Source organism: Copadichromis virginalis, linkage group LG1 (genome assembly GCF_057382275.1).
Source record: "Copadichromis virginalis isolate Kocher_CV1m ecotype Utaka linkage group LG1, C_Virginalis_male_GT1.1, whole genome shotgun sequence".
NCBI classification, from domain to species: Eukaryota; Metazoa; Chordata; class Actinopteri; order Cichliformes; family Cichlidae; genus Copadichromis; species Copadichromis virginalis.
Genome location: NC_140618.1, coordinates 40625464 through 40637482, shown reverse-complemented (window position 1 = coordinate 40637482; position 12019 = coordinate 40625464). Strand labels below are relative to the sequence as shown.

At 41.8% G+C, this 12019-nt stretch overlaps 1 protein-coding gene across 1 annotated transcript; it reads left to right on the top strand.

The window, feature by feature from the left end:
• The first annotated feature begins 298 nt into the window (after window positions 1-298).
• rab11a (RAB11a, member RAS oncogene family) lies at window positions 299-10113 on the top strand. The gene is made up of 5 exons (XM_085463066.1): window positions 299-493; window positions 4484-4679; window positions 5167-5360; window positions 5701-5781; window positions 7633-10113. Exons 1-5 carry the CDS (start codon window positions 454-456, stop codon window positions 7767-7769), a joined length of 648 nt encoding a protein of 215 aa, XP_085319192.1. The 5' UTR covers window positions 299-453; the 3' UTR covers window positions 7770-10113.
• The last annotated feature ends 1906 nt before the right edge of the window (window positions 10114-12019 follow it).

The following is a 12019-nucleotide window of genomic DNA, read 5'->3' as shown; positions in this document are numbered from 1 at the left end:
ATTCACTGATCTGAGAGGTTGTAACCACAGAGTTATAGCTGTAAGCAGTTAAAAAATTAAATAAATAAATGAGTAAAAACTGAATTGCAAACATTAATCTACACATTTATGTATATTTTCTCTGTAACTATACATTTAAAGCGCAAGTGAAAATACAAGTTTACATTTTTTTTACACATTATCTCTTTTTTTGACAGCTCTCGCATTTTGCAACGTATTTACTTCCATATTTCGGGCCTAAAGGAAAAGTTGATAGTTGGGACGTATATTTTTGACCACTAGATGTCTGATGTCAGAATTATGTCGTTTTTCTGCGGCAGCGAATGAGAAGAAGAAAATACGGAAGTACGGCTCCCAAACACATTCCCGTTGGAAGAGTAAAATACTGCAGATTGCCGTATTTGCTTTGAAACGAAGCACATCTTGGACTAAATATTCAATCTCAATAAGACGATGGGGACTAGAGACGATGAATACGATTATTTATTCAAAGGTAAAAATGTGAATTTCTCGTTAGTGTCGTAGCTTTTAGCCGATAAGCTAAACAGGCCAGCTGGTCAGCTGTCAGGCTAACTAAGCCAGCGTCAACCTTTGTGCTGTGGTTGATTTTCACCGAGCTTTCAGGAAATTGATTTGAGGGTGTATACCTCTAAACGGCCTTCACTTGAGGGTTGGCGTTATAGTGCTATTTTCTTTACGTACGGTGTATTGAAGTGATGGGGCGAAAAGAAAAGAACATTAGCTGTTAGCTACTGTTAGCTTGTTGATGGTAGGCGCGGACACGCCTAGCGTTAACCGTTATCACGTTATCTTAGGTCGAGCTTGACAAGCTACAGGAACTTGTGTGAGGATTGGAAAGAATGCGTTAAGAGCTGCTTCATGAACACGTGACCACAATTTTAAAAGTGACCCAAATCATTCTTTTCGCCATTATGTTATTTTTAAAGTATTTTTATTACTGTGAATGTGTAAAATTTGCTTAAAAAGTCAGGAAGATTACTATTACTATTTTTGTGTCATAACAATGCTTCTTGGTAATAAGTCGTGTACTGTTGGAATGCCTTTCTATTACTCCTTAAATGGTATCGCATGTTTGGGTTGCACCCATGAAGAACTATGCCAATGTCAAACAACTATCAACTCTTGTTTTGAGCTTCTGGTACGCCAGGTATGGACAATCTGATGTCTGATTAGCAGGGCATGAACCTGATCAGTCAACATGTTTGACTGATCTGGATGAGATCCATGTCATAGGGCAACTTCAAGTTGGTGTTTTACAAGACTAAGTTTCAGCATTATTTTTGAGTGAGTCCTAGTGCCATCTCCACATTGAAGGCCAGGTCCCATATGAGGGTGGATATCAGAGACAGGCTGTGCAGTCGGTGTCCCAACAAGACAACATCACAAACACACTGTCAGTGTGGTACTCAGTCTTCTACAGATTTGCAATCAAAGTTTGGAGGACAATATTTCTTATGGTTTTGTAACCAGACAACCTGGAACAGACTGCCATGACTGCCCTTCACTGTTAGTTTCATTTAGTGTTGATAATGGGTGCAGTTGAACCCTGAATGTGTATAGCAATGTTACGTTCAGCAATGAGTCCAGATTGTGCTTACTGCAGTTGGCTCATAGTGTCAAGTGTCAGAGTATGGAGAGGATGTGGAGAACCCTGTGCTGATTTATGCACCGATACGGTGAAAGCTTTTGGTGGAGGCAGTGTGATGGTGAAGAGCAGCATCTTCCTCAGTGAAAAAACAAAGCTTCTCATCACTGGTAATCTCAGTGGAGCTAGATATCAAGATGAGTTTCTGTAACCAGTGGCAATCCATATCTCCACAGTCTGGGAACAATCTCTGTCCTCCAAGACGCTTAACCCACACAGAGTGGAGTTTATCAGAGACTAAATCCAGAATATAGGTGTGGAGAGCATGGAATGACCTGCCAGCAGTCCTGATGTCAACACAGCTGAATGCTTGTGGCATCAGGATGGAGGGTGCTAGTCCTGCCAGAGTAACCAACACAACCACACTGGCTGCCTTGTAATAAATATGGGTTGAAGAATAGGATGCAATCCCACAGCAGTGTGTGACCAAGCATGAGGAGAAGATGAGGCTGTCGTGGCTGTTTGGTTCTTCCACATGCTACTGAAGTCTCTGTTAAATGAATAAATTGTGAAATTGCCGGTGTGTCTTGTTTCTTCACATTTTCAATCCAATAACTGAATAACGAGTCAGCAGCAGAATATGTCTGACGTTGGCATTGGAAGTTTTGGCAAGTTGTTATTGGTGTAACCCACATACTCACCTTTGTTACTTAACCCACAACTCTGTCTTCCTTTCACCATCAGGCAGCATTTAAGGGGAAATAAACAGGTTCTTTAATGGTTTAAGATTTATTGCCAGGCAACATTCTTCCATTAAAGAAATAATGAACCGAACACTAATTTCATTACTTTCTGTGCTAAGTTATATATTTGTACCCACACTAGTTTCTGTGATAGGCCAACATCTTTATTTTTTAAAGATTTAGTGGCTTTTTTTGAACAACCAACAACCTATGAGATAAACAGCAGACTTTCACATATGGTAAAATTCACTTTAGATATTTGGGATCCCACCACTCTCCTCATTTTGCTGTCACATTCCTGTTTATAAAATTTGCCTTATCCTGCTGTGTGCTTTTGAGGTCCCAGTTGAAGCTGTCACAAAATTATTAACACGCTTTATGAGTTGTTTTTTCTGTATTCGTTGCAGTATGATGACTACTAACAAAGTTCAAGACAGACAGGCTTTCTCTGCCTTTGCTTGTTCAACAAAACCTCATTGAAGTTTTCAGGCGGGTGACCTCATACCTTTCCCTATTGAAGATAACAGGAATCACAGAGTTGATTATCAGCTTTCTCTGTTACACCGGGCTTTCTGCTTCAGGATCTGTGCATGCTCACAGAAAAATGGGTGTTTTGTAGGTTATGATTCTTCTTTTGGGTAGAAAAGGATCCCCAAGATTGCTGCCTGTGCTACTCAAAACATTATTATGACTTCTAAGGTGACGGCTGCACATTAGAGCGCTTTAAACTGAACATATTGTGTGAGGTTATATATGTGCACATGTCTGGGATCAGTCCAAAGTATCTACCCAACAGTCGTTGCATTTTTCTTTTATGTTCCTGTGGTTGGAACATGATTAACAGTGAAGGCCACCATAAAGGCCCTGCAGTGGGAAAACATCCTCATAACATCCCAGAATTTCATAAAACACGAACCGCTTTGTTCTCTTACAGTAGAAACATGGCTAGGCTTTTTGAAAATTGTTGTTTTTCTAATCTATGTGGGCCTATCGTGCTCCCAAAGACTGAAAATGAACAGCTGCAGATGTTTTTTTTGAATTTGTGTGTATCTGTTTTAGGTCTTTATCTGTAGTGGACTTGCTTATTGTCAGATTTCTGCTGGAGTAGGCTCTAATCCTACCGGCATCACCAGAAAACACTGATGCTAACTAGTTTGTAGAAAATGGATATGATGTTAGGCGTGGATATTACTAAAGAATATCACACAAGAGTAGTAATGCTAAGTTAGGCCTAGCAATTTAAAGACTTTTACAAAAGTTTACATTGTGTAATTTAAGGTAATGAATTAAAACCCAAATGTCAAATAGTTTTATCGCAGCTCTAGTTTTCACATAAGTGTAATTATTGGCTATGAGCTGTGTTTAGCTGATGAGATGAGCTCCAGGAATATTTCTGATGATTGTGTTATTTTATGCAGAGGCTGCATTGCAATTATTGCTGGGAAGGGTTTCATTTTAATGTGAAAAATATAAGGTTCATTTTGACTTAAATATTGTTTCTTTTGTAACAGAAGTCAAACGTGTACTGCAACATTACGTATATTGTTTATTTTAAATAAGTACAGTTTAACAGTGTAACTGTTTCTTCACCATCTCCCAGTTGAACTTTCACACTGCTAGACTGCAGCTACACCTTATGTACATTCTGTGGTGGTCATTTCATTTCTGTAATCCTGTATTTTCTGTATATAAGATTTAGATTGGTTATTATATTGTTGGTTTATATACCTTTGTGTGTGTGTGTATGTACACAGCGCTCCCTCGTTTATCGCGGGAGTTAAGTTCTAAAAATAACCCATGATAGGTGAAATCTGCGAAGTAGGCAACTTTATTTTTAGTTATTATCAGTTATTCTAGATGTTTTAAGGCGGTGAAACCCCTCACTACACACTTAATACACTTTTCTCAGACAGGCGTGAACATTTTCACACTTTTCTCTCTTGTTTTAACTCTCAAAGTTCAAACCAAAGGCTCCTGCAAGTGACGACGTTTTGTCAACATTGTTGTTTGTTAGGGAGAAAACGTACAAACAAGTTCTGTGGACTTTATATTGACCATCTTTTATACCGGTATCATTTTACTGTTTTCTTGCCCAGATTCAGTTACGTTGCATTTTCTCCATTGTGTGATTCAGTGGTCCTTATTGGGGATTCGGGTGTGGGAAAGAGTAACCTGTTGTCCCGCTTCACCCGCAATGAGTTCAACCTGGAGAGCAAGAGCACCATTGGAGTCGAGTTTGCCACGCGGAGTATCCAGGTGGATGGCAAGACGGTGAAGGCCCAGATATGGGACACAGCGGGTCAGGAGCGTTACCGAGCCATAACCTCAGCGTGAGTATAACAGCGACTGCCAGAGGAGGATTCACGTCTAGATCTCTTGTTATATATCAGTGAATTTATTTTATTAAGTTAATAACCACCAGTGTTACTTATTTAATAATTCCATCAGATGAGTTGGATATTTCAAGGGAAAATTGTTATCCAAAAAACATCCACAGTTCTCCACTCTCAAAAACCAAGTAAATTTCTTGGAATATTAATATTTTTTTACTCAAAAAAACCCAAAACAAAGTCAATAAGTTGAGCTGATGTAAAAATCTTACAGTTTCTCGAGGAAATGATGTGTTGTGGGCTGATGTAGTTCAATGACTGTTCAGTTGTTGGAAAATCATGACCATAGCTAATATTGACCGAACAATAAACCACAGCCCTCCAACATACCCCTCAGCACCTGCACACACAGTGTTCAGGTTTGTTTCAGCTCTCACTGCGACAGTGTAATAACGAGTGTGTCCATGTGCACATGGCTCTGATGCAGATACTACCGTGGGGCCGTTGGTGCTCTCCTGGTCTATGACATTGCCAAGCATTTAACTTATGAGAATGTGGAGCGCTGGCTGAAGGAGCTGAGGGATCACGCTGACAGCAACATTGTTATCATGCTGGTGGGCAACAAGAGTGACCTGCGCCACCTCAGGGCTGTTCCCACTGATGAGGCCCGGGCTTTTGCTGGTGAGACATCCTTTTCTGTTACCCTGTGGAATAAAGTGTCTATTAAGTATCACAATTACACAGAAATCTCATGATAGAATACCCTAAATGGCAATTCTAGAGCCTGAAATCTTGTAAAAATTCTAAATATTAGAACTATGCTCTGAGGATCAATGCATTAGTGATACTAGTAATAAGACCCATCTTTCATTTGCTGTGCTACACAGTGAAGTAATTCTGTGTAACTGTGTGTGGTGCACACATTCAGATAAACCTGTGTAATGGCTCAGACTGACTCATTGTTTGTGAAAATGCTACATATATGATCTGTTCATAATGATTGTTCCGCTTTGCCCCGCAGAGAAGAATGGCTTATCTTTTCTGGAGACATCGGCTTTGGACTCCACCAACGTAGAGACGGCCTTCCAGACCATTCTGACAGGTGTGTGATGTGTGTGCACCTTTAGACTCCTGTCCTTTCACAGGTCACCATAAGGTAAAAAATACCCATCAAGTAACACACTGTTGGCCACTGATATCTGAGGGAATGCTGCCCAGTTGAACAGGTGTCTTTGTTATCAAGAGCTGTCACTTTTATGAGGCCGGTCACAGTGTGAGGAAGTTTGGTGCCAAGTGAACTTCTGCTGCTGGGAGTAAACAGAGTTGACCCCACAGCCTTTCTGGACTCACTTTATGTCATAGTGGGTTGTTTACAGTTTTTATGGGGATTATCCAGGCAAATATTTTGTTTTAGTGTGTGTGTGTGTGTGTGTGTGTGTGTGTGTGTGTGTGTCAGACTGTAAACTAGGGTTGGGCGATATGTAAAAATTTTCCAACCAACAATCATCAGTCCAATAATCGCTGATGGGCGATATGTTAACGCATGCGCAGACTTTTTGATGGGCCGAGCAATGTAATCATGCACAGACTGATTTGCAAACTGATTTTCCCCCCCAAAAAATTAGGCCTGTCGGCATTAACGCGGTCATCGCGTTAGTGTGATTACAATTTTCAACGAGCTCAACTCATCTGGAGCACAGACTGAACAAACTTTGGAGAAACTGCCGAAATCCGTTGACAGAGACATTTCAGGGATTTTGAGCCAGTCTGCGCTGCAGATACGTTAATTGTAAATCGCATCAGTCATGGCGACGGCGCGTTAACACTAAAAAAATATAAAGTCACCAATTTGGGATGAAAGACGTAAGCCTAAGGATGTAACCAAAGCAGCGTGTCACGTGTGCAGACGTATAGTGTGAGCAAAGTACTCAGACTAACCTGCACAGCATGTACGTGTCCACCATCCGGTGAGTATGCTAGGCTATCGCCCGCTTCTGCAGCTCCATCGACGAGCATCTGGGCGCACTCTGAGGAGGGGGCGTTTGCTCGCAGATGAAAGAGGGTGCTGTTAAAACAGCGCTGTTTTTTCTTCTGTTGACTGCTTCTATTAGCGCCATCATTATTAGCAAACTTACTGATGGGCAGACAAATAAATAAATCGCCTGTTTAAAAACAATCGTCGATATATTCGCCCAACCCTACTCTAAACATATTTCTGTTGAAAAGTTGAGCACTTTGATTTAGATTTGATGGGTACTGACTCTCTTTTGGCATCAGCTTCCAGTGGCCGTTAGAGTAACTGCAGTTTTCCATCGGAGATTGCTCTTTGGTTGTGTTCATACTTTAAATGTGTAATTGTACTTAAAGTGAACAACAAACGTGATACTCGGGTTTTAGATTTTTTCTCTCCATAGAGTACCGAGCACAATGACACTCAGTGCTCTCTGCTAGAATCCAATCACAGTTGGTTTACTCTGATTAAATACTGTTTCGCCTTCTGTTTAATGTTTGCAGGTTGCAACTAACTACTTTTCTGCAGGAACATATTTGCACAGTGTTTTTAATAACATGTGACACTGGGGAATAAAATGCATGCATGGTATTTGTTAGATAACACTGTGTGATGACCAGAAAGTAGGTGTGATCTACATCCTGGTCACAGGACGACAGTACTTGGAAGAGGCGGAGCCAACATTTAAAGCTCGATTGATTTTCAGCTAGACACTTACGGGATGTTATGAAAGTTTTAAAAGAGTCTCTTTCAGTGATAGTTGTAGTAATGACTTACATGATGAGAAAAGTCGGCCATTGTTTTTTTTGGCTGCCATGCTTCCTGTTAGTCAGCTGCATGGAGGAATTACACGCCTTCCATAAGAATAATTTGTTTTGTCACATGTCTATCATCTATCAACTTGACGCATTACTTTTCTTCTCCTCCTCGTCCTCCCATCAGAGATTTACCGTATCGTCTCCCAGAAGCAGATGTCGGAGCGCCAGGAGAGCGACATGTCTCCCAGCAACAACGTGGTTAATATCCAGGTGCAGCCCACTGAGAACAAACCAAAGATGCAGTGCTGTCAGAACATCTAGCCCAGCCTCAGATCCGCTACTATCTCTCCCCCCAATTCCCCCATTTCTCCCTGTCCTTTCCTCCCTCGATCCCCATCAACCTTAAGCCCCGCCCTCGGATAATAGACTGCCTCGACATACTGTTTGGCGTGTGGGGAATGAGCCGCAGCTTCGAAGCCGTGACCTGATCTCTGCACCTACCTCCTCCTGCTAACCCTATTCTTCCCCTTCCCCCGGTAAATATTATCCCAGTTTAGGATGAACCCATGTGGGGCGGCCCTCCCTAAGCAGAGCCCCGTTGTCTTTAGACTACTGCAGGACAGCAAGCAGCAGGCATTTCATATCACGTTAGATTTCATTACTGCAGATGCGCTGACATGTCACAAAAATGTCTTAATATATGAATGTGATTCGTTTTCTTCTTCTCAAGCTCAGTGCTCCAGTTGATTTCTCCACCTTTTTTAATGTCTTGTATCATATATCTGCTACTAAATCTGAATTTAAAGCTTTGCCTCTGTTATTTTAGCGCCCCTCACCTCCTCTTTAGTGCAATGTACTGTTTTGGAAACTACGTGGATGTATCGAGCACATTGCGGACGTTTGCTCCGGTAGTGTCATGCTGTTTGATGTGATTTCTGTGAAAATGACGCCGGACTCTTTTACATTTGTTGAGCTTCAGTTAGTGGAAAGGCCAGGGGAGTGTAGCTAGCATGTGGCGCGCAGCCTGGTAAACTTTGTCGGCATCGTCACTGCATTTGCAGCAGGTGACGGGTTCGTGACAGCATGCCGAAGATGGACCTCTGACGTCCAGGTGGTTGACTTGAACTGGACTAAATGTGGAACACTATCATCATTTTAGGAACCCTGAACAGGAAGCCTGTGCATTTGAATCATCATGTTCTATTTTAAGTGGCTGCATACCGAGTTACTCATGCTCACGTTGAACGGGACTGAATACAGAATAAATCTAGCAGGCTTTTTTGCTCAGCATTAAGAAAACATGCATTAATTTCCAACATATTTGACCACTATGCAGAAACTAGCACATGGCTGTTTGGGTTTTTTCCTGTAATGCGACTTCTATAGCAAGTGAAGGAAAAAGAAGTATGAGTAAAGTAGCTGATAGCAGTCTTGTATGACATTCCTATTATAGTCAGTAATCTTATAATGTGAAGTTTCCTGTTGTCTAGCCAATTCTGCTTTGCATGTAACCACAGTACTGTAGTTAAGACACACTGAGAAAGATGTTTTTCAAGGTTTGATTTGCTTACTAAATCATGCACTTAAGTGTAAGAGCTGATCTAGTAAACATGCTTACTTATTTAGGATTAGGCTTTTGCTGCACATACAAAATTTGGACCTCTTTTGCCAGTTTGGGACACCGGGTCTGTTTAAGAACCAAAAAGTGACGTGGAGTCTGAACCGAACCTAATTTAGTGTGAAGTTGCTCCTCTGGCAAACAACAAAAATCAGCGGCTTAAGCTTCTGGCCAACTTACGAATGCCTCCTCGACCTGTGGAGACCGCTTCTCATACGCTCACTAACAGCTCACCGTCGTGTCCGCCTCCTCATTAACCAAGCTTTGTGTGTCTCTCGAGGAGGAGGACAGCCATGTTGCCCCTGTCACATAAAGCCTACGCACACCAAGCTGCCTCTGACTTCAACACAATGCATGGCTTTGTGTACGACTGCACCTCCACATTGTATCGCCTTATGTAGCTAACATTGTCATTACCGTTTATGAAATCTTGATGGTTGGTTAGGCTTGGCTAACGAATACAACATGCTTAACGAGTTAGCTCAGTTTAATCCGCTAACTGGCAGGCTCCTGCTAAAAGCCTTCAAGCTGAAATTTCAGGTTATCGCAGACATATACAAAGCCCGAACTTGGTGTATGTGTCTAGCAGAAGAGGGTAAATGGGTAACTCCAGAATGTGTGAGCTTTAGCTGGCCGTGCCAATGGCGTTTTATCGAACAGACGGCACTGTCCACTGGGCCTCTCCAGACTTGACAGCAGGAAATCTGTGGACAAAGCAATTTCTTTCTTCTGACAATATGATTTCTTGTTTCATGTACCTTTGTTGTCTTCATTTTTCCCTGTGTGTGTGTGTGTGTGTGTTTCTTTGTTTTTTTTAAATATGTGTTTTGATTTCTTTCTTTTTTTAACTATTGAATTCTATAACTGACTGTAATTTCAGTGTAAACACATAAGTGAGAAATTATGTCATTTCAATGAATTTGGAGCGTTAAATATGAGAACGGGTCAAAATGAACGGTTTTGTTCTGTACAGATTGATAAATTGTACAATTGTGTCTATATCTTAAGTTATCAATTCATCTTAATAAAGCGCACCGGTCAAAAAGCTTTCTGGATTTTACTTTTTATTTAATTGTAGATTTTTATTGTACTGTGAAGTCTTACTGCCGTCAGGTATAACATTATGGCCACTGACAGGTGACGTGAATACTACTGATCATCTCATCATAGTGTCAGTGAACATTTTTCCCTCAGAGTTACGTTAGAAACAGGAAAAATGGGTAAGCATAAGAATTTGAGCGGGTTTGACGATGGCCACATTGTGATGGTTAGATCTGTGTGACCTTTGAGCCTAGGTCATCAGCTACATGACTGGGCTTCCAAACTGAAGCTCTTGTGTTGCCAGCCAGTGGTCAGTATACTGACGTCAGATCTCAACGTCGGTTCTATGACATCGCCTGATATTGACTAAACATTGTTTCAATGTTTCCTTGCTATCTGTGTAGCTTTTTAAAATGTCCAAAAAAGGAACAGTGGTGGCGTAAAGCTTTTTTTATGCATGTGAGGAGCAAAGGCTGGTGCAATTCAATCGATGAACTGCTCTGGCTCAAAATGCAGAAAAGTTATGCTGGTTTTAATCAAAAGCTGTCAGGACACACCGTGCACAGCAGTTTGTTGTGTATGGGGCTGCAGAGCCGCAGACCAGTCAGGGTGCCTGCGCCGAAATATCCACTGCAGAAAGTGGCAACAATGGGCACACGAGCATCGGGACTGGACCATGGTCCGAGCATTGAGGCCTGGGCTGATGAATCACACTTTCTTTTACTTCACAGGATGGCTAGGTGTGTGTGTGTCGCACACCTGGGGAACACCTGGCACTATGGGAAGAAGGCAAGCCGGCGGAGGCAGTGTGATTCTTCATGGCTTCGGCATCTTTCAGCAGGATAATGCATCTTGCTACGAAACAAAAAAGACAAATTCAATCCAGTTAAGGAAGTCCAATACATGGAGGCTCTACCTGGCAACTTAAAGAATCTCTTGCTAACGTCTTGGTGCCAGATACCACAGCATATCTTCAAGGGTCCGGTGGACTCCATGACTTGATGGGTCACAGCTGTTTTGGCAGTAAAACAGCCGTCTGTTTTTGCTTTATAAAGCATTTATAAATGAAATTGAAAGTACAGTTATTTTCTCAATAGAAAAATGACACAGACAAAGCACAAAGAGATGCAGAACATAAAAATATTTATTTCCAGATGCAAACAGAACACTGTAATGTAGGTAGGGTCAGAGTAATAATATGATCTCTCTCTCCAGCGTGTCCTGGGTCTGCCCCGGGGCCTCCTGGTGGGACATGCCCGGAACACCTCGACCAGGAGGCGCCCAGGAGGCATCCTTGTCAGATGCTCGAACCACCTCAACTGGCTTCTTTCGATGTGGAGGAGCAGCGGCTCTACTCTGAGCTCCGTCCGGATGTCCAAACCCCTCACCCTATCTGTAAGGGAGACACCAGCTACGCTTTGGAGGAAGCTCATTTCCGGCGCTTGTATCCGCAGTCTCGTTTTTCTGGTCCCTACCCACAGCTCGTGACCATAGGTGAGGGTGGTGACGTAGATCGACCGGGAAATTGAGAGCTTGGCTTTTACACTCATATTTATTCAATACAGTAACAATACAGTAACAGTTTTACAGGTTAGAGATTTTAAAATTCCATAGAAATGACCACTGAAGTATTAAGTTAGTAGTAAACTAAGGAAAGGAGACTAATTAAACCAAAAATAATGAATGTTTTAGTTTGACCCCAGTCCCATCCACTAACAAAGGAGGCTTGTCTGTGTTATTTTTCTGTTGTGAAGATAGCTGAGACTTGTTTGATGAAGAGTGAAGTATTTAGCCTTTAGCACAGTATTAACCCTTTCACGCATAGCGGTCACGACAGTGGACAGCTATTCAAAGGCTGTTTTCTTGCACTTGTGTCAGTGTTGATGGCATACTTGCACATAAACCACTACAT

What these genes read in the sequence shown, in the direction of transcription:
- rab11a (XM_085463066.1), top strand. Translation starts at nt 454, where the DNA reads ATGGGGACTAGAGACGATGAATACGATTATTTATTCAAAG. An exon ending in TACCGAGCCATAACCTCAGC is followed by an intron (nt 4,680 to 5,166) that starts GTGAGTATAACA and finishes GCTCTGATGCAG; the next exon opens with ATACTACCGTGGGGCCGTTG. An exon ending in CTTCCAGACCATTCTGACAG is followed by an intron (nt 5,782 to 7,632) that starts GTGTGTGATGTG and finishes TCCTCCCATCAG; the next exon opens with AGATTTACCGTATCGTCTCC.